Here is a 22,617-nt window from a genome sequence, read left to right as displayed (position 1 = left end):
CGGCCCCATCATTTGGCATCCTTGACAAGCTGATGAAGTCACTGGCCCCCACTGATGCTTGTCCTGAATTTACTATTCCTATTATTTTATTATTACCTGGTGTCTTGAGCAGCAATGGACAACATTGGTCTAGCCGCCATTAAACTCCCCGCAGTACCCTTGGCATACCTGTGTCTGCCTGTCGCCAAGTAAGCCCGACACTGTCTGCCGGCGAAGCAGAGAGCTCATCAAAGGACATTTCGCCTCTTGAGAATGTGAATTTCCGCAAGCCTCTCCCGAGCCCGTCCCCCGCAAACGTTCCCCTTGCCGATGACAGCTCTCTGCCGCCCCCTGCAGGACTACGAAGGCCTGGACCTGGAGATGCTGGCCCCGTACATCTCGATGGACGACGATTTCCAGCTCAGCAGCACCGACCACCCGCCCTGGCTGGCCGAGAAACGGGGCGGGGTCCCGGGGCCGGGGACCCGACCAACCTCGCCGCCCCCGCGGCCTCGCTCGAGAAGCTTCCACGGAGTCTCGCCCCGCCCGCCCGAGCAGGCCACTCTCCCCCGCTGGGGCAGCGACACCAGCCTCAGCCACCCCCGCCCTGCCCAGCCCCCCGGGAGCCCCCCATGCGGGACAGAGCAAGTGGTGGAGATGGTGGCGTCCGTCAAGATCCAGGCCGTGCAGGACGGAAGCGGTCAAAATGGCCAGGCGGCCTTTGTGGGTGGGAGGAAGAGGTAAGGCAGGGGTCAGCAAACTTTTTCAGCAGGGGGCCGGTCCGCTGTCCCTCAGACCTTGTGGGGGGGGCGGACTATATTTTTTGGGGGGGAATGAACGAATTCCTACGCCCCACAAATAACCCAGAGATGCATTTTCAATAAAAGCACACATTCTACTCATGTAGAAGCTGGGCATGTTTAGCCTGGAGAAGAGGAGGTTAAGGGGTGCTATGATAGCCATGTTCAAATATATAAAAGGATGTCACATAGAGGAGGGAGAAAGGTTGTTTTCTGCTGCTCCAGAGAAGCAGACACGGAGCAATGGCTCCAAACTACAAGAAAGAAGATTCCACCTAAACATTAGGAAGAACTTCCTGACAGTAAGAGCTGTTCGACAGTGGAATTTGCTGCCAAGGAGTGTGGTGGAGTCTCCTTCTTTGGAGGTCTTTAAGCAGAGGCTTGACAACCATATGTCAGGAGTGCTCTGATGGTGTTTCCTGCTTGGCAGGGGGTTGGACTCGATGGCCCTTGGGGTCTCTTCCAACTCTATGATTCTATGATTCTATGAAAAACATCAGGCAGGCCCCACAACTGATCCAGAGATGCATTTTAAATAAAAGGACACATTCTACTCATGTAAAAACACGCTGATTCCTGGACTGTCCGCAGGCCGGATTTAGAAGGCAATTGGGCCGGATCTGGTCCCTGGGCCTTAGTTTGCCTACCCATGAGGTAAGGTGAGGGTTGGCTTTTATATTGCAATTTTTAAATAAAAAGTGATATTCTCCCCCTTGCCCCCCCCCAGGGTGGCTTGCAAGTGAAATGGTAAACTGGGAGCAGAAATAATAAAACCAACACCCTTATTCCACTCTCAGAACTAGAGTTCACTGTGAGGAGAGGTTGATCGTTAAACCACTTTGACAACTTTCTGCATCCCCCCCTTTTAAAAAAATAAATCTTTTTTATTTTATTTTAATATTTTATTAAGAGAATTTCATTTATGAAAAGATGTGGAGGGAGAAAGAAAAAAGTGAGAATGAAAGAAAAAATACATTACCATGCGTGAATATACAGATGTGTATATTTGTATCATTCTAATACACACATAATTGTCAGTAACCTAATATATTCCGCGTAAACTCAATCCAAATGGGAGTTCCCACATCCTTAACAAACTACAGCTCCCAGAATTCTTTGGGGGAAAGCCATGCCTGTTTAGAGTGGTGTCATCATGCTTTAAATGTAGCCTCAATTTCTGGCAGTGTTTTAGCATTAATACTTAACTGACCACCTCATTTTTACATAAATAAAAAATTAAGTAAAAAAGCGGGGGGAGGGGATGTTGGATTATAGTTTTAAAGTCCTGTTCTTTGTGCCCGTGCTACATCCTGTTTTTATCTGTGAGCCACCTTGAGTTCCGCCAGGAAAAAAGGTGGGGTAAAGGTAAAGGGACCCCTGACCATTAGGTCCAGTCGTGGCCAACTCTGGGGTTGCGGCGCTCATCTCGCTTTACTGGCCGAGGGAGCAGGCGTACCGCTTCCGGATCATGTGGCCAGCATGACTAAGCCACTTCTGGCGAACCAGAGCAGTGCACGGAAACGCCATTTACCTTCCGGCTGGAGCGGTACCTATTTATCTACTTGCACTTTGACGTGCTTTCAAATTGCTAGGTTGGCAGGAGCTGGGACTGAGCAACAGGAGCTCACCCCGTCGCGGGGATTCGAACCACCGACCTTCTGATCGGCAAGTCCTAGGCTCTGTGGTTTAACCCACAGCGCCACCTGTGTCCCATAAAAAAAGGTGGGGTATAAATGAATAAATAAACACATAGGTAACTTTGTCTGGGCATCATCTCATATCATCTTCTTTCTCCCACCTCCTTCCATTGTTCACCCAACAGGGCCCGGGAGCTGAGCGTGGAGGAAGAGAGAGATGTCTTCCTGGAGGCAGGGCTCCCTAAGCGCACCCGTGGCCTGGAGCCCGATGGCTTCCTGATGCCCTCTCTTAGCCTGGTAGGTGCTGAAGTTACCCGTCCATAGGAGGGAGGGAAGCCTCTTCCAATCCATTTCTGCCAAAGCTCCCTCCTGCCCAGATCACAGAAGGCTCCTTTGCGAGAAACCTCTTTCCTTTCTGTGGCTCGGTGGGAGGGCGTCTGCTGGGCATTCAGAAGTTTCTCGGTTCAACTCCCGGCCTCTCCAGGTGTGGCTGGGAGAGATCCACTGCCTGAAACCCCAGAAGAGTCACTTTTGACCTTGTCCATTAGGTGTGTAAAGGTAAAGGGACCCCTGACAGTTAGGTCCAGTCGTGGCCGACTCTGGGGTTGCGGCGCTCATCTCACTTTATTGGCCGAGGGAGCCGCCGTACAGCTTCTGGGTCATGTGGCCACCATGACTAAGCTGCTTCAGGCGAACCAGAGCAGTGCACGGAAACGCCTTTTACCTTCCCGCCGGAGCAGTACCTATTTATCTACTTGCACTTGGAGAGGCTTTTGAACTGCTAGGTTGGCAGGAGCAGGGACCGAGCAACGGGAGCTCGCCCCGTCGTGGGGATTCGAACCGCCGACCTTCTGATCGGCAAGTCCTAGGCTCTGTGGTTTAACCCACAGCGCCACCCGCGTCCTCTCCATTAGGTGTTATGGCAGGGTTAAATCCTGTGTTGGCTGTGGGCCTCTGCTCCCAGCAGTGAACAGCAGCGCACAATCAGACCGAGCAGGATTTGACCCTCGTTTATCAGCTGCATAGGATCCCCTGTTAAGTAGAAGGGGTTGGGAACATGCTCTTCCTTTGTGCATGCAAATCACACTCCTCTCAAAATCAGGGGTGCATCAGAACCTCCAGCTGAAACAGAGGATTTTTTTTTTTTTTTTTTGCCATATAATTTTTATTATTAAACATAAAACACAAACATAAAACAAGACAAACGACAACAACAACGAAAAATAATATATATATATACAGTAATTTCACATCATTTTCATCACTACATTTTCTTTCAAACTTCCCTCAGCTGTCCCGTAAATCATCCGTATTCATCACTTTCATTACGCATTCCTCAATCTTGTATTGACATTATTTATCTCTTTTCCTCCTATTCCCTTTAATCAATACTTATTACTTTTTTACAGTGCTTCTTTAAATCCCTTAAGCGTCATCTTTCCTTTACTTAAGCATTCCAGATAATCTACATATTTCTTCCAGTCCCCGATGAATTTTTGGTCTCTTAAGTATCTAATCTTTCCTGTCAATTTATCTAACTCTGCGTATTCTAACAATTTTGTTCTCCAATCCTCTATGGTCGGTATTTCCTGTTGTCTCCATCTCTGGGCCAATAACACTCTTGCGGCTGTGATTGCATATCTAAAAAATTTACAGTCTTCCTTTTTTATTTCCTTTCCTATTAGTCCTAGTAAAAAGACTTCTGGCTCCTTTCTAAACGTATACTTTAAGATCTTCTTTAACTCATTGTATATTTTCTCCCAGAAGTCTTTCACCTTCCCACAGCCCCACCACATGTGATAGAATGTACCCTCCTTATCCTTACACTTCCAGCATCTATTGCATGTCTTATACATCCTCGCCAATTTCACCGGTGTCATATACCATCTATAAAACATCTTCATCGTGTTCTCTTTTAACGTCATACATGCCGTGAATTTTAAGCCCTCCCTCCATAATTTTTCCCATTCCTCAAATTGTATATTGTGGCCCACATCCTTTGCCCAACTAATCATTACCGACTTAACTTCTTCATCTACCAGATTCCAATCCAATAACAGTTTATACATTTTTGATAAATTTTTCGTATCATTACCTATAACCTCGCTTTGAAATAACGATTCTTTGTCCATGAAACCTCGTTCTTTACTGTCTTTTTTAAACACCTCATTCATTTGGAAATAGTGCATCCAGTCATAAACATATTCCTTCACCTGCTCATACGGTTTTATTTTCCACTTTTCCCCTTCTTTATATAACAGTTGGTCATATGTTATCCATTTACTTCCCATATTTAATCTCTTTATACTCTTTGCTTCTAAGGGTGAAAACCAGCGTGGTGTTCTAAGTTCTAATAGATTTTTGTATCTATCCCAGACCTCAATTAAGGGACCTCGGAATATGTGGTTCTCAAAGCCCTTATGGACTCTCTTTTTTTCGTGCCATAAATAAGCATGCCACCCAAATCTGTTGTTGAATCCCTCCAAATCCAACAGTTCGTTATTCTTCAATTTAATCCACTCTTTCGTCCAGCAAAGACATGAGGCCTCGTAATACAATTTCAGATCTGGCAGGGCAAAACCTCCTCTTTCTTTTGTATCTGTTAGCAATTTAAATTTGATTCTCGGTTTTTTGCCCTGCCAGATGTATTTTGAGATCACTCTTTGCCACTCCTTAAAGATCTTAATTCCCTTAATTATGGGGATAGTCTGAAATAGGAACAGTAATTTTGGGAGCACGTTCATTTTGATTGTAGAGATCCTTCCCCAAAATGACAATTTCAATTTTGCCCACACCTCCAAGTCCTTTTTGATTCCCTTCCAAGCTGGTTCGTAGTTGTTTTTATATAAATCTATATTTTTGGGAGTTATCCAAATACCCAGATATTTTACCTTTTTGACCACCTCTATTTGGGTTAATTGTTGCATTGTTTCTATTTGGTCTTGATCCATATTTTTTACTATTATTTTTGTTTTTTTCTTATTGAGTTTAAAGCCTGCCAGATTTCCAAACTGTTCCATTTCCTCCAAAACTGCTTTTATCGTACTTGTTGGTTCCTCAATCATTATAGCCAAGTCATCTGCGAATGCTTTGGTCTTGTACTCATTCTGTCCGATTGTCACTCCCTTTATAGCCTTGTTTTGTCTGATCGAATTCAAAAGAACCTCTAATACTGTTATGAAAAGTAACGGCGAGAGAGGGCATCCCTGCCTCGTTCCCTTTTGTATCCTTATTCCTTCTGTAACTACATTATTTATAATCAGTTTAGCTTTCTGATCTGTGTAGATAGCTCTGACTCCCTTAAGAAAGTCTTCGCCTATCTCCATGTATTCTAGGTTTCTCATCATAAAGTCCCATATTATGTTGTCGAATGCCTTCTCGGCATCTACAAAGATCATTGCGGCTCTTTTATCAATCCTATCAGACAGGTATTCCATCACATTAACTATATATCTTATGTTGTCTTTCATCTGTCTGTTTGGTAAGAAGCCGGCCTGGTCTTTATGTATGATTTCTGACAGAATCTTTTTCAGCCTCTTTGCTAGAATTGCAGCAAATATCTTGTAATCTAGGTTTAGGAGTGAAATCGGCCTGTAGTTTTTGACTTGGGTTAGATCTGAGTCCTGTTTTGGGATGAATGTAATGAACGCCTCCTTCCATGTTTCCGGGATTTCTCCCTCTTTTAGAATATTGTTCATCACTTCCTTCAATGGTGTTATCAAAATTGGTTCCATTTCTTTGTAATAACAGGCAGTGAAGCCATCCGGCCCTGGTGCTTTCCCCCTTTTTAACTCTTTAATCACCTCTTTTATCTCTGCTATATCAATTGGAGTGTTCAGTTGGTCTCTTTTTTCAGTCGGGATCTTTTGTGTCTTTTTCTCTTTCAGGTATCTCTCTATTTTCCTCGAGTTGTTTCTTTCTGTATTTTTATATAGTCTTTTATAATAGTCCAAGAATCCCTTTCTTATTTCCTTTGGGTTGGTAATCTCTTCTCCTTCTATTATAATCTTATTTATTGTATTCTGTTCTTTCCTTTTTTTTAATTGCCATGCGAGCCATTTTCCTGATTTGTTCGCAAATTCAAAGTTTCTTTGTCTCAACTTCTTTATATTCCACTCTATTTCTCTATTTATTATAATGGCAAACTGTGATTGTAGAATTTTAATTTTTTCTTTTATCTCCAAATTGTTTGGTTTCTTAATTAATTTTTGTTCATTATCCATAATTTGCTTCAAAATTTCTTTTTTCTCTTTTTCTCTATTTTTGTTTTTAATTGAATTTTGCTGAATGAAGAAGCCTCTCATTACTGCCTTGCTGGCATCCCATACTACTTTATCCTTTGTGCCTTTGTTACAATTGGCTATGAAATATTCTGATAATTCCTTTTGCGCTTTTTCTACTATTTTCTGATCATCTAGGAGATAATCTTTCAATCTCCATCTAAAGGTTCCTTCTTCGAAGCTTCTTAATTCAAATTCTATCGGGTTGTGATCAGAGATTACTTTCGGTTGAATTTCTATCCGTTGGGTTCTTGGTGTCAGTTCACTCGAGATCCAAATCTGGTCAATCCTTGACATTGACTTATTTGGTTCAGAATAGAATGTAAATTGTTTGTCTAATGGATGCTTGAGGCGCCAAATATCTATCAAATTGCAACTCTCAATCATCGAAAAAAAGGATTTTGGTAGTTTTCCTTCTTTACTTATTCCTTCTCTGCATCTGTCCATTTCTAATGAGGTCACCCCATTCATGTCACCCATTAAAATGATTTTTTGATCCATATATTCAGATAGATTCTCTTCTAACACCTTATAAAATTCTGTTTTATTTCCGTTCGGTGCGTAGATCCCCACAATAATCAGATTTTCTCCATGCCAGTTGATTCGAACCGCAATTATCCTTCCTTCTTCGTCCTTGAAAATTTGTTTCGCTTCAATTTGTTTTCTAATATATAAGACCACTCCTCTTTTTTTCTCCTTGTCTAACGATACAAATTCGTTTCCCAGTCTTTTATTAATTAAAATTTTTTTGTGTCTTCTTGCTACATGTGTCTCTTGTAGGCATATGATGTCTAAATTTTTCCTTTTTAGAAACTGTTCAATACTATTCCTTTTCTTTTTTTCGTTCATCCCATTTATGTTCCAATTCCAAATTTTTAGCGCCATGATATCTTACTTTGAATAAAGTCTAGCTGTTTGCCTATAATTTGTCTGCCTCTTCTTCTTCCTCGTCTTCTTCCTCGTCCGTTTCCTTTCTATTCTCTCCTTCCGCCGCCTTTGGTTTTAGTTGCTCTGGTGCTCTTCCCTCTGCTCCTTTACTTTCCTCCGGATCAACTTTGAGTTCTTTATATTTCCTCAAAAATTTCCCAGTTTCTTCTGGGTTTGTCAGTCTGTGCCTCTTACTTCTATACATAAATGAAATTCCTTCTGGGAATTCCCACCTGAACTCAATATTGTTTCTCTTTAATGTCTGGGTCAGCAGTTTGTAGGGGTCTCTTCGTTTAAGCAGCCTAATTGGTATATCTTTAAAAATGATTATGAAGTTCCCATCTATATTCAATCTTTTTTCTCTGTTCTTCTGCAGGATCAAATTTCTCATCTCTCTATCCTTGAATGTAATCAGGCAATCCCCTGTAAATCTTTTTGCTTTATTTGTCTTCACTTTCATTCTAAATGCACTTTGGACCGCCTTTGCCATCTCTCCTGTAGGTAATTCCATCCAGTTTGCCAGTTCTGTTATTAGTTTGTCTTTGATATTCTCTCCTTGAGTCTCTGGCACCGCTCTAAATCTCAGGTTCACCTCCCTCATCCGAAGTTCGTTCATCGCTATCACATCCTTTATCTCTTCCTGTGCTTTATTTAAATCCGTCATTTCTACTTTTAATCTCTCTTCTTCCCGTTTAACCTCTTTCATTTCTAATCTTGTCTTCTTTAATCCCTCCTCAACCGATTGAGTCCTTCTAAACACTTCTTTCATTTGCCCTTTCAGTTCATTTACTGTTTCGTCAATTTTTTTATCCATTTTTCCAATTTTATTATCTACTTGTTCTAATTTAGATTCTAGATTCTTTTCACTCTGCTTTATTTCCGCAAACATTCTTAGAATATCTGCTTTAAAGTCTATCTCTTGTTTAGATCCTTTCCTCTCTACCGGTGTCCCCCCCTCAGCCCCTTTCTTTGTTGGGTTTGACATTATGACCCAGTGGTTCTCCCCTCACACCAACAACTTCTTGCCTAACCCTCAGCCACAACCTCCTCCCAACAAAGTTTGTCAACTTATCCCAATTCTGTCCTTTCACAGTTATTTCACAGTTATGTACAATTTAACAATTATTTAAGTTTAAGTAATCTTTATGGCTTTTACAACTTATGAATATACCACCAGAAGTTCGAATAATAGTCCGCTGTATTGTCTTCTTGCCTCCACTCAGGCTAATCCTTTTTTAATGATGTTCATTTAGTAAGGTCCTATCAAACACGAAGAGGGGAGGTATAATATTTGAGATAACAGTTTAGTAACTAGTTCATCCGATTCAGTTGGAGGGGGATGGAAGAAGGGTATTTCAGAGCCCTCTACCCCTTTGAAGTAAGGTGGTCCTATTATGTATTCAGGAGCAATCGCTTAGATAACTACTGAACGACAATCAAAGTCTGTCAATTGAGTGAAAAATGAAAAATAAAGAACAAATTGTGCTGCCTCTCTTTATCCACTAGAGGTCTTAGTCTGTATAGCGATACTCCAACTGAGGAGAAGAAAAGGCAAGCAAAGGAAAGTATCCGTCGCCGTCAGTCTCCGCGCCCCCAATTCATAAAAAAATAAACTCCACAAGTAATTAAGGAAGAAAAGCCCAAAATAGACAAAAAAAGCGGGGGGGGAAAAAAAAAAAAAAAAAGTAAGCAGGACGATTTGCACCAACCAACTGATGTTGCTCGATCTTGCTCAAAAATATTCCGCTGAGATGTCCATACGTGACGCATAAAATGTCTGTAATGGCGTCGGGACCTTCTCTTCCGTTTCGCTGCTTTTTGTTGCTGCGTACAAGTAGAGAAGCGTCCCTTTTATCGCTTACACCCTCCGATTCACCCAGGACTTCAGTTAGAGACAGTTAAACTTCTGTTCCCCCCTTTGCTATAACAGTATCTTTGAAATCAGTTACTTTTTAACAGAGTTCAGACAAGGGGGAAAAGCGGTATCCGCTGGGGCAACTCACTTTCACTTTTCCCAGCTCTGCAAAAAGTGCTGCGTCGAAGTTGATTTCGGCTGTCAGCTGAGCTCCGCAACTTCTCCTTTTTACTCCGGGACTTCCTTGTTTTATAGCTTCGAATTTCTGCTTATTCGGTACCGGATTTCTTTAGTTTGAGAGCGTAGCGCTTCCTCGGCAAGCTCGGGGCTTCGCTATTCTGGAGGCAGATAATGGCTTCCCTCGACCCGCAAGTCCGCTCCGCCGTTCTCTTCGCTCCTTTCGGAGCTACCTGACGGCCGGGCTGACCGCTCCTGGTCCGCTGGGATCCTGACCCTCTGGACACCCACCAGTGGTATTTTTGGGGGCCACCGCGCCCTGTAGCACCCCTTTTTCCTCCAAAATAGCCCGGGATCTCCCTCACGGAAAAATCCCCGCTTGCGACGAGATCGCGCTGCACCGGAAGTCCTCTTGAAACAGAGGATTTTTACACCACTGCTTCAGCAAGGGGATCCATGGACCCCTCTGCGAAAGTTGGGGGAGGAACTATTCCCTTTCAAGGTGCTTTGAAGACCCAACTCTGGGATTTCAAAGCACTTTTTACACGATGCCACCGTAACACCATGTGGTCAGCAGGCGGACGGCCGACCGCCTGCCGACCCAGATGGAGCAGTGGCCTGGCTTGACCTAAGCTTCCTGTGCCCCCCCCCCCAGGGTTTCCTGCTGAGTGTGGAAGAATGTTTGGATGCCAGGTCTGAGCGGGGTTTTGGGGGCACCGTGTCCCTGGGCAAGAAGCTTCTGTCGCTGGAGGAGCCGATGGGTGAGTATTGTGCAGTTCTGATGGGGTGAAGCAATAAAATATTTGAGGGGGGCCGGGCTTTCCCAAAGTTGACGGGCACTGCCATTCAAATGATGTGTGCACGCCACGTCCTGCAGTCGATTATGTGGGTGGCGCTTACTTGGGCCCCTCAATATGTATGTCCCACAGAGGAACTTACGGTCTTCAAATAAAAACATCTTGGAGATCCCGGGCCACAGGGAGGTTAGGCTGGCCTCAACCAGAACCAGGGCTTTTTCGGCTGTGGCCCCGATCTGGTGGAACGCTCTGTCCCAAGAGACTAGGGCCCTGCGGGACTTGACATCTTTCCGCAGGGCCTGCAAGACAGAGCTGTTCCACCAGGCCTTTGGTCAGGGCGCAGCCTGACTCCCTCCTCTGGCAATCTTCACAGAACGGTTGCCATCAATTTGAGTTGAATTAATTTTATAATGAAATGATTTTAGAATGTTGTACTATTTTATTGTTGTTAGCTGCCCTGAGCCTGGCTTTGGCTGGGGAGGGCAGGATATAAAGAAAAATTATTATTATTATTATTATTATTATTATTATTATTATTATTATTATTTCATTCAAGTCAGCACCCCAATACCTTCTGAAGACCCCATCTTTTTTTAACAAACAGCAATGGGTTGTATCATTGCTAGGATTTCCGCTTGTACAGCGTGGCTTTCCCTCTTCTCCTCCCCCCTAAAGCCCCCCTAAATCTGTTCTTGGGGTTCCTCCAACCCTACAGAGCAGATGTGGGAAGGGAAGGGAAGGAGGGGGAAGTTTGGTGAGTGGATACCCTTGCGCTGAGGGGGGCGCGTGGGCCAGGTGCCCCCCAAAGAGACAAAAACCTCCCTCCTCTCTCCTGACTCCTGGCCTTTTCTCTCTCCCTGTCTGGGTCTCCCTCCTTTCTCTCCAGGCCTCCTGGGGGACATGTTGCCATTTGTGGTGGACGGACCAGCCCTCTCTCAGCTGGCCCTGTTTGACGGCGAGGAGGAGGCCTCTGTGCAGAGTGGGCAGCATTTCCAGCTGGGGGAGGAGCTCCTGGTGGAACTGGACCAGGCCACCTGAGGTGGTGGCCCCCCCAACTGCCATCGCCGCCGCAAAACCTTCACGCCGCACTCCTTCTCCGCAGATGGGACAAAAACAGAACCAAACCCCACCCGAAATCACCCATGAGAGGCAGAGGAGGGGAGGAGGCCCCCTCCTTTCCCTCCCCTCCTCCTCTTCCAACCGTCCCCCCACCCCACCCAAAAGCCCTGCTCTCTCTCTCTCTCTCTTTGCCTCCCCCCACCCCCAAATCTCCACCGGCGTCCTTTGAACTCTTCCTACCTCAGTCCTGTCCTCATCGGGCAGCCTCTCCCCTCCGGAGATGGCGAGGGAGGAAGGCTTAGCCGAATTTAGGAGCCTGCGTTCGTAGGGACTGTCCCCCCCCCCACTCCAAACCAGCTCCCCCCCCCCAAAAAAAGTATTGGTGCTTATGTATCCTCTTCTCCTGAGATGGGAATCAGAAGTGGGGTGGAAGGAAAGGAGTTGGGGGGCCCATATTAAGCCTACACACGGCAAGACTCCGTTCTGTCATATCCCCAAAATTGAGAGGAGAGTCGGGGCGAAGGGATGGTCAGGGGTTGGAGACGGGGGTGTCACTCTCCCCTGAGAAACGAGGGAGGCAGGGCGATGCCTGAATGTGAAGGAAGCCGCCCCTCCGCTGGGACCCTCCTGCTGGCTTCCATCACGAGTTCACCCATTCCAGAAGGAACTGGGACCACCCAAACACTGGAGGCAAACTGGGCTTGCTCTTGCACCGCCAAGACTTAGGGAGGGAGCAGCTGAATCACTGCTCTTGCCTCTCTGACGTCCCAGAATCCTTCAGGGGAGCCTCTTTGGCGACAGTGCCCTAGTCATTTACCTCCCCATAGCTCTTGCCTCGTGAAAGAGATCCGGGAGCACTTCTGGGGAAGAAAGTTTTGGGTGTTATTCAAGCACCCCTGGCCCCCTTGTTCTCGATCGTCCGGACCGATTTCCCCCCTGGAAGTGGCCCAAAACTTAAAAGAGATGGAAATGGATTTCTCCCAGAGGAGAGGAAAGAAACCATGGTGCTCTGGCCGAATTTTTCGACCCGCTTTTAAGGTCTGTTTACGCTTATAAAAAGAGGCTGAAATGTTTCTGGTGGTCGAGTGACCACAAGTTTTAAAAGGTCTAAAAACTTGAACGTATTGTACAGGGAGCAGAGAAATATTTTCTTCTTAAAAACAAAACAAAAAAACCCCCTATTATTATTTTTTCCAAATATCTTGCTCCTGCCTCACCAGATATATTTCTAATTTTTAAGAAGTCCTTCCTCCTCCCCCCCCCCGCACTTTGTCACTACTTAGGGGTGGTTAGGTTGCTTTTTTGGGTGGGGGAAAAATTGTTGAATCCTAAAATTGGGTGAGATCGGTGCAGGCCACTCCCCTCCCCACCCCCCGCCCCACTCTCACAAACCTTGGCACCGAAAAAGGTAGGTTTTTAACCTGACAATAGCCACAGGTAGCTGGGCAGTGGGTGGTGATTTTGAAATTCTAAAAGGAAAGTTTAAGGAGCCTAGATGTTGCTTTCACAATCTTGAAACTTTTAAAGACAATCTTTAGAAAGTTCATGAATTTGAAATGGGGTGGGGTGGGGAGGCTGACCTATTTTTAAAAAAATTAGGATTGGGATCTCGCCACAAAGATCACATTGGTTCTTAAACAAAGTAAATTTGAACTGCAATCAGCCTAAATATAGGTTGCCAGGAAATGGCATTTTTGCCAATAAGTTCTACTTAAAACAGGGAGGGAAAAGGACATTTGAAAGAGGAAACCTCCCTCTTTCTCGTGTTTTTTGGCCCCCTGATCCTGAACGCGTTTACACGTTAAGACTTAACTTCTGAGTAGCTGTGTACAGGATTGAGATTCCACCCTTCACTCTTGCTTTTTTTTAAAAAAACAGCCTGATCTTGCACGTTTACTCAGAAGTAAGCCCCCATGGTGCTCACTGGGCTTACTTTGCTTCTGGGTTAGCATGCCTAGGATTGCAGCTTAGTTGCATCATGCACTGTCAGCATGGAAAGGTCGGTCATTCTTGGCTCCTGCAAAAAATAAAAGGCAGAAGTTTTGCGGTAAGACTCGCAAAACCCCGTGACTTGAAGCGACGCAAACGTTCGCATTCGCCACCAATTTTTCTGTTTTCGTGCTTAAAAATGAGCTACTTTTCCATTCTGCCCAAAGAGGAAGAGTTCTGCGTAACTCGAAACCTTGCATAATTCCTGCACTAGCAAACGTCGCCTAAGATTGAATTGCCTTACCTCTTTTATACCCTTTTGGTATAAAAGGCCACCGTAGTGTTAGCTGGCGCTCATAGTAGGGTTGCTAAACATTTTAGGAGAGATGGGGCTTCCCCTGCCTCTTTAATTATTACCCAGAAAAGAGAATATTGGCAGGTGCAGCTTCTTCAACCCTTAACCGGTTGGGGAAGCTTCACTAGCTAGGATTCCCCCCATCGACACCATTCTTAAAATCACAGGAACCCTTTTCCCACAGGAATGCTGGCGGCCGCCTAGTTGAAAGCCCGTGTGGTGGGAAAATTTTCCCAGTAGTCTCCAATTTAAAAACAAAAACCTCTTTCTCTTTTCCTTCTTTCTTTTTTCTTTTAAACCCCCCCCCCTGACAATTCAGTTGCTTAGCCCTTGACGCCGTTACTTTAACCACAACTTTTAGGACTTCCGTGTCTGTTTTTTTATTTTAATTGGGTTTTAGACCCGGTCCCAAGCCAGGCTTAATCACTGCAGCTCACTCCCCCCATCCCTGCAGTCCAGAGCCCTCGGATGTGAAAACAGGAGCGTAGGAGACCGTGCAAGTCAGTGTTTCGCACGGCCGTCTGTGTCTGTACGTGTGTGTTTGTGTATGCCAGCCTGGCTCACAGCCTGACTCAGCTGAGGGTGTAGCAGTTTTCCAGGGAGAGAGCCACTCTCTCAACACCCCCCCCCCAAAAAAAAAGCTTTCCCTTCTCTTTCTGCTGCATGCCTCACTCCCCCAAGATCCCAGAGCAAATCCTGGGAACCCACTCAGAGGTAGGAGTGGGCTGGAGGCCCTATAGCAGGGGTCGGTAACCTAAGGCCCGTGGGCCACAAGCAGCCCACGGGGATCGTTGAACCGGCCCACGAACCGAGCTGCCCGCTCGGCGAGTCCCTGCGCGCTGCGCTAAACCGGCGCGCCACAGAGACTTGCTTTTGCGGCGCCCCGGAAATCACGTCCGCACATGCACAGACGCCGGAAATCGCATCTGGGCAGAAACAGATGGTGAAAAACGCGAGCGCGATCCAGCCCATGGAGGGATCTCCGCTGGAGTGAACCGGCCCAGGCAAGGTACACCTTGCCGACCCCTGCCCTACAGAGAGGAAAAGGAGATTTGGGACATTGCAGGTCCCCCGGGGTGAGCCTCTGTATGCAGATCTTGCACTGACCCACCCCAGGAAGAGACAGAGGGGTAGGGGTTAATTCAGAAAGTTTGATTTAGACAGAGAACCTGGCAAGTATTTGGCGGGGACCCCTGCTGGGATGATGCCCGTTTTGCAAGAACGCCCGCGATGCCAGGATCGGGACCCTTGTCACCGAGGCGGGTGGGGAGTCAAAAGAGTGCTCTCTCTCTCTCTCTTTCTTTCTCTCTCTCTTTCTTTTCTTGACGAGCCGCATTGAGAATTGCAGTCTGAGAGGGACGAATAGCTGCCCTTGAAACCACTTTTGCCTCGTCCGCCATTCACCTGTGCCTTCTCGTTACACCAGCACCAAAAAAAGAGAGCGAGCATCCTATGCGTAGATAAACACACACATCATACGGGGGTGGGGAGAGGGAAGAAACAAAACACCCAACCCTCTCCGATATCTTCCGCGTTGGTGAGGGCAACCGTGAGTGGCACGGGGAGAATGGGGGGGTGGAGGGAAACGGGCTGCCGTTTTCCCCGGGTCTGCCCCCCACCCCTGCCCCCCGAGCAAGGGGAAAGAGGCGGTTGGGGAGGAAACCGCCCCCTACGCAACTGCCTCCCTGTTCCCAAACACCCCTTCCTCTCCCTGCGTACAAACCTCACGCCAACTTCCAAGCAGGGAGGTTGGCGTGGGAGTGGAGAGGTGGGTAGGAGTTGCAGACGTAAGGCACCGAGATCTAGCAATGCAGACTGTTCAATTTCATTGCGAGCAAAACGCACACACAGAGACACACACGCACACGTATATACATAGATATCGCATATACACACACGTGTAGAGAGACACAAAACGCACCGATACCTGCACACAAGCATGCGCAATCTCACAACGACGGGCCGCGTTTGGCCCAGGCAGCTCTTTTCTCCGAAAGCCGCAGTTGACCACACGCACAGAACAATAGAATTCCCAAGCCGGGTGAAGAACACAGGATGTTGCGTCTATCTTTTCTCCTTTTAATTATTGCGATGGTTCTAATTGTTGTTCTTCTGATTCCTGACCCGTCGTCGTTTTCCCCTCCCTCCCTTAACCTGTTTTCGTTGTGTTCCTTTTTTCCAAGAGACTTTGGTGAAACGACTATGGCACCACCCTTTTTATTATGATTAATGTTGTCGTTCTGGTAGGGTTGTAGCTGTTTTTTTTTTATTTCCTCGTCCGCCCCCAAAGCCTGGCGCTGCGCCCTCTGCCACCCCCTCCTTCGAATTTTAACAAGTCCTGCTACTTTTGTAGAGGGAAGGGGGGGAAAAGAAAGGAGGGCAAGAGGGGTCGTGTCTCTTTCGTTCCTGTGACCAGCACTTGTTCCACAAAACCTCAATCCCCAACCCGCTGTCGTTTTCCTACAGGGCGGCTTCTCTCGCCCGCTCAGTGGCATTCCTGGCACGGCAAACCCGGGCCACGGCCTGCTTCCCCGGGGACGTGCCATGCGGACCACGCATGAGGTGCTAAACTATACACGCAAAAGCTGTGACGTCCCGTCCCCGGCGGCGCTTCTTTGAAGGCCACACTGTGGCCGTGGTGCTCTCTCTTCACGCCTCCCTTCCACCTGCGATGGCTGCAAACCCGGCTCCTCTGCCCTCACTCAGCTCTCTGACCTCGTATTGGCAACGGGTAGCCATACCCAATTGCCGTGGTGCTCAGCTCACTTTCTTGTCCCTCTGCCTGTGTCTCACGCACGCACACTCAATGGGGTTTCGCCAGGCAGCTGCCAGCCAAAGAGCCGGCGAGGCTTTAAAGCCCGCGCAGAAGGCAGAATTTTGGCAGGGACGTGCCTGCAGGTTGCAGCATGGGGGAACTGCATGCAGGAGGAAGCTGCCAGCCAGTGTTGGTAACGCTAGGGCAGCTTCGTATGAAGCCCTGTAACTCAACTGCGATCGCAGGGCCCCGACAGGAAGAGGCGTGCTTGAATTCTGCCTTCTGTGTAACTCAACGCCACGAGCGCCTTTTCAGGGTCCAGGCCTGGCCACCCGGGAAGGGTGTGCCCTTGCCGAATCGTCCATCGCTGCTGCCGTGCAGCCCGATGAAGGCGACCCCTTACCCAAAGACCGCCACGCCTTGTCTCCAGCGGCAGCTGCAGAACCGCTGGAGAGGCCCTGGTGCTCCACCCCTCCGGTTTGCGGACGGGGCGGCTGGGCCGCTCAGAGGCTGTGGCCCCCTTCCCTCCCTCCCTCCCTGTAACTGTCGCGCTGCTTACCGGGCTGCACAACGGCGCCCTCCCTGAGGCCAGTCGTGGCGTGCGTGGGCCCAGCCATCTTGCCGGGAAACCCTCGAAGGAGAACCCGCCGTGTTTTGCCGCGGCGCACAATGCACACTTCTGCAAGAGACACAACCGCCTCCCCTCCCCATGCCTACACACGCACATTGCTCCCTGCCCCAGCGTTTGTCATGGCCAGCCAGCACGGAATGGAAAATTCAGTGGCGTTCAAACTGTCTCCTGAGGAACCGCCTTCTGAAAGGCCCCTCAGAGAGAGCGATAATAAGAGGACAAGCATTCCTGAATGAAAACCTGCCTGCCAGTTCTGACCGCCCCCCTGCACCAGTAGCGCAGTGTTCTGAGGCACACTTGGTTCAGCTTCGGCGATAATGAGGCCCACAAGTTCTGATCGGGGCCGTGCGTGGCGTTGGTTGCGTGCCTTGGGATGTAGAACCAGAATTGTGGGCGACGTGGAGAGGATTCCCTGAAGGAAGAGAGCTTTCGGGTGGTGGTGAGGGGAATCGCAGAACTGAAATCTTTGATAAGGTCAGGGCCTTGCAGACTTGAAAACTGAGGCCCACGGTGCTTAAAACTCCTTTATCTGGGATTGCTGTTAACCGTACTCGGGCCCGTCCATTTAGTAGAACTTAAGCCAGCTTCAAAACGCATCCAGAATGCCAGCAAGCTTTGACTTTACGCCAAAACCAAGGCCACGTTTCCTAGGCCCAGAGGAGAACTGAGCGGTGCCACTCCCAATGAGTCCCTGCTGCTCTTGGGCGGGAAGCGGTCGGTCTGGCATTTTTCGAGGCACGGTGATAACCCAGAAGGAACCCGCAGCTGACTGGCAGGTCAGTCTGCATGGGCCATGAAATCGGTACTCAAGCCTATTGCCGGAAGTGCTGACTGGCTATGAGAAGGGGTGTAGGAAGAAGTCCTTCAGAGGGAAGCACATTGTAGCAGGCTTCAGCGTCTGTAAAGGCTTTGGGGATTTGTTTATATATAATTTTTTTTTTTAAGAAAAGAAGAAATCTATATATTGTTCCCTCTACCCTTGTGTGTGGTTAATTTTTCCCCTCTCTGTGGCGGGATCAGATTTGCCCCCTGCCTCGTCTGTATCTATCGCTGTTGTGAAACATAAAATACGTCTGGTAACATACAGGACAGTCTCTGTGTGGTTTTTTTCCCCCCACAAATAAAAAATGGTTTACCGAATGATAAGAGACGAGTGCCAGTTGAGCAAGCCGCTTCAAGGAGGAGGGGGGCAGGTTGAGAGTGATGGGTCTGGGTCATGGCCCATTAAAGAATTGGCCCATAAAATCCCAAAACTTTGCAACCAACCACACGGGAAAATTAGGATTAGCATTTTTAAAAAATATCATTTTAGACGTGTGCTAAACAGCTTCCCATATTTACACTTCAGATACTTCTTTCATAATTATGATGACCTCTTTAAACTATTTCCGGGGGGGGGGTCTCTATTTCGGGGGGGGGGACAGCCAAGAATGTAGCTCTGCTTTAAAAGATTTCTTTGTTATGGTACGAGCTTACAGTACATCAGCATTATCCTGGCCTGCTGTCATACACATCGTTTTTTTGGGCAGGTGTGGATTGGGAATGGCGAGGGAGTGAAATGAAATGCAGAAAGTACATTTAGATAGCGATCATTCTTTGATAACACAGCCATCTTAGCATTGGCAAGCCAATTAAGCCATGGGAGTGTGATAAGAATCAGTTATCCTGGTTCAATCTGCAATTGATAGCGTTTACCCTTAGTTTTCATGAATTACAATTGAGCAGTTCACATTCGTGATTTCAAGTTGTTGCCGGCTAAGGACGCTCTGTCTCATGGCTAAATTCAGCATTTCTGAACAGGTACATGTGCTGTGAAAACAAACGATCAGAGCATCAGTCTTGCAGGTTTTAATAGCTTGCAAGAAGACCTATCGTAAGTAGTATATGATATGAATCATAAAAAGTGAAAGAAGAAGAAAATCGTTTTAACTTTTTCAACATTTTAACAGTGTAAAACTAAATAATTCATTTGCTTGCTTTTTCTCAAATTCTGCACTAATAGCAAGCAAGATACGAGTTGATTGTTTAGTACTGCATATAATCTGTTGCATGTACCTTAGAGATCGTTTGATCGAAAGGCCGGATCGTAGAAATGGAAGTTCACCAAACTTTGGACACATTTTGAGAGTTCTGGGGGTGCCAGTCACAGAATTGCTGCAATGGGGATGAGGCATAACACACTGGCTGCTGGTTGCGTATGTGGGCGTAACACAAAATTAAGAGAGAACTATCCCTGGCAACCTTACACTTACCGCGAGAAGTCAACTGTGCCCTCCTGATCCTGACTGTGTAGAACCTGGGATCACACAATATTGGTTTTACGTGCACACACTAGACGGTGTTACTGTCTAGTAGCAACAGAAAACATTTCTCGGCACAGAAAGAGTACCAAAAATACACTTGCAGTTCACTGAAATCACTTAAAAGCTGCCAGCACTTTTTGTTCCATAACTTTCTAGGAGGACTGGATACATACATACAGTGGTACCGAACAGGATCCATTCCGGAGCCCCGTTCGCATCCTGAAGCGAACGCAACCCACGTCTGCGCGGGTCACAATTTGCCGCTTCCGTGCATGCATGTGACGTCATTTTGAGCGTCTGCACGTGCGTGAGTGGCAAAACCTGGAAGTAACACGCTCCATTACTTCACGGAGCGCAACCCGAAAGGGTTTAACTTGAAGCGACTTCAGCCCAAGGTTTGACCGTACTGTACAGTCATACCTCGGATTACAGATACTTTGGTTGTGCGATTTCGGGTTGCGCACCACGCCGAACCCGGAAGTACCGGAATGGGTTATTTCCAGGTTTCGGTGCAGAAACGCTAAATCACGCTTTGCGCATGTGCAGAACCCGCACGTGCGCAGACACTGCGCTGCAGGTTGTGAGCGTGCTTCCCCCACGGATCACGTTCACAACCCAAGCGCCACTGTACATATATGTGTGTGTGTGTGTGTGTGCATAGATAGATAGATGATAGATAGATAGATAGCTTTCACTTGAGCACCAGTGAAAGCCTTTTTACAGGAGCCAGTTTGCCAACCTCTGATTTAAATTAACAAAATAGATAAGCATTAACATGGATAGCTAAACACAGGGCGGGGCAGGGGTAGGATCTGTGGTTAAACACATGGCATTCTCACCGTCTATCCCATATTCCACCACAGTTTTCAAAACACAGCACATGCTAGCAGGATGATGCATAATTTTCCAAGTATGACGTTACCATAAACAGATGCAGAAGCTGTCGCCAGCCCTTTGGGGTGGGGCTGGCGTGCGGGACTCTGGAAGTCTGCTTTGACATTCTGTAACTGCACGGCTCGTGTCTGGCTCAGATCTAAATCCTACTTTGGGAAGGCAGAGCAAGGGAAATGAATCATAGAATCATAGAGTTGGAAGAGACCACAAGGGCCATCGAGTCCAACCCCCTGCCAAGCAGGAAACACCATCAGAGCACTCCTGACATATGGTTGTCAAGCCTCTGCTTAAAGACCTCCAAAGAAGGAGACTCCACCACACTCCTGGGCAGCAAATTCCACTGTCAAACAGCTCTTACTGTCAGGAAGTTCTTCCTAATGTTTAGGTGGAATCTTCTTTCTTGTAGTTTGGAGCCATTGCTCCGTGTCTCTGGAGCAGCAGAAAACAACCTTTCTCCCTCCTCTATGTGACATCCTTTTATATATTTGAACCTGGCTATCATATCACCCCTTAACCTCCTCTTCTCCAGGCTAAACATGCCCAGCTCCCTTAGCCGTTCCTCATAAGGCATCGTTTCCAGGCCTTTGAGCATTTTGGTTGCCCTCCTCTGGACACGTTCCAGTTTGTCAGTGTCCTTCTTGAACTGTGGTGCCCAGAACTGGACACAGTACTCCAGGTGAGGTCTGACCAGAGCAGAATACAGTGGCACTATTACTTCCCTTGATCTAGATGCTATACTCCTATTGATGCAGCCCAGAATTGCATTGGCTTTTTTAGCTGCCGCGTCACACTGTTGGCTCATGTCAAGTTTGTGGTCAACCAAGACTCCTAGATCCTTTTCACATGTACTGCTCTCAAGCCAGGTGTCACCCATCTTGTATTTGTGCCTCTCATTTTTTTTGCCCAAGTGCAATACTTTACATTTCTCCCTGTTAAAATGAGTCACTGGGTCATTAGAAACTGAACCAGAGCAACTGTCATTGAATGCAGTGGGGGCTGGGGGGGTTGATCCTGGCCTTGAGTGTGTCTGGCTGCAGCATACAACCCAGCCAGTACTCTTTTGAAACAGGTTCTTCTAAGGAACCATAGAATTGTAGAGTTGGAAGGGACCCCTGTGGTCATCTAGTCCAACCCCCTGCAATGCAGGAATCTGGACTAAAGCAGCCATGACAGATGGCCATCCAACCTCTGCTTAAAAACCTCCAAGGAAGTCCACAACCTTCCCGAGGGAGACTTTTCCACTGTAAAACAACAGCTCTTACTGTCAGAACGTTCTTCCTGATGTTTGGTCGGAATCTCCTTTCTTGTAACTTGAAGCCATGGGTTCGAGTCCTCCCCTCCAGAGGAGGAGGAGACAAGCTCGTTCCCTCTTCTGTGTGACAACTTTGTAGTGGTACCTTAGTTCTCAAACCTAATCCGTTCCGGAAGTCCATTCCAAAACCAAAGTGTTCCAAAACCAAGGTGCGCTTTCCCATAGAAAGTACAGTGGTACCTCGCAAGACGAATGCCTCGTAAGACGAAAAACTCACAAGACGAAAGAGTTTTTCGTTTTTTGAGTTGCTTCGCAAGACGGATTTCCCTATGGGCTTGCTTCGCAAGACGAAAACGTCTTGCAAGTTTGTTTCCTTTGTCTTGCGAGTTTGTTTCCTTTTTCTTAAAACCGTGCATTCAGGGGGTGCAGTTGCGACTTGACTTCGAGGAGCAACTCATAGCACGCGGTGTGGTAGCCTTTTTTGAGGTTTTTGAAGACACTGGTGATTTTTGAAGCTTTTCCAAAATCCGTGCTTCGCAAGACGAAAAAATCGCAAGACGAAACAACTTGCAGAACGAATTAATTTCGTCTTGCGAGGTACCACTGTAATGCAAAATGAATTAATCTGTTCCAGACGTTTATAAACAACCCCTAAAACAGCCATATTTTAACCTGAATTTTACTATCTAACGAGACCATTGATCCATAAAACGAAAGCAATAAACAATGTACTGCAGTCGCACAATCAAATCAGTCGCTGAACTGGGTTCTACACAGCCACAAAACCAAAACCAAAAGAGCCGCAAAAACAAAAATTCAAAATAAATAGCGAAAACAGAGAGACATCGGCGTAACACTCAAAATAGAAGTGTGGCACTCAAAACGGAGCACGTTCAGCTTCCCAAAAAAGTTTGCAAACTGGAACACTTCTGGGTTTGCAGTGTTTGGGTTCCAAGTTGTTTGAGTACCAAGGCATTTGAGAACCAA

The 22,617-nt window shown here is 46.9% G+C and overlaps 1 protein-coding gene across 2 annotated transcripts in view; it reads left to right on the top strand.

The window, feature by feature from the left end:
- HIF3A (hypoxia inducible factor 3 subunit alpha) overlaps positions 1 to 12,703 on the top strand; it is a 66,612-nt gene extending 53,909 nt beyond the window's left edge. For both annotated transcript variants that reach the window (XM_081868884.1, XM_081868883.1), the window contains exons 12-15: positions 337 to 719; positions 2,602 to 2,713; positions 10,311 to 10,416; positions 11,339 to 12,703. In XM_081868884.1, the coding sequence (XP_081725010.1) occupies positions 337 to 719; positions 2,602 to 2,713; positions 10,311 to 10,416; positions 11,339 to 11,490 (753 nt within the window). In that variant the 3' untranslated portion in view covers positions 11,491 to 12,703. The remainder of the gene's footprint in view (positions 1 to 336; positions 720 to 2,601; positions 2,714 to 10,310; positions 10,417 to 11,338) is intronic.
- The last annotated feature ends 9,914 nt before the right edge of the window (positions 12,704 to 22,617 follow it).

Source organism: Podarcis erhardii (assembly GCF_964252035.2).
Source record: "Podarcis erhardii genome assembly, chromosome: 7".
NCBI lineage: Eukaryota > Metazoa > Chordata > Lepidosauria > Squamata > Lacertidae > Podarcis > Podarcis erhardii.
The sequence above is the reverse complement of the archived record's forward strand: the minus strand, read 5'-3'. Positions and strand labels throughout refer to the sequence as shown.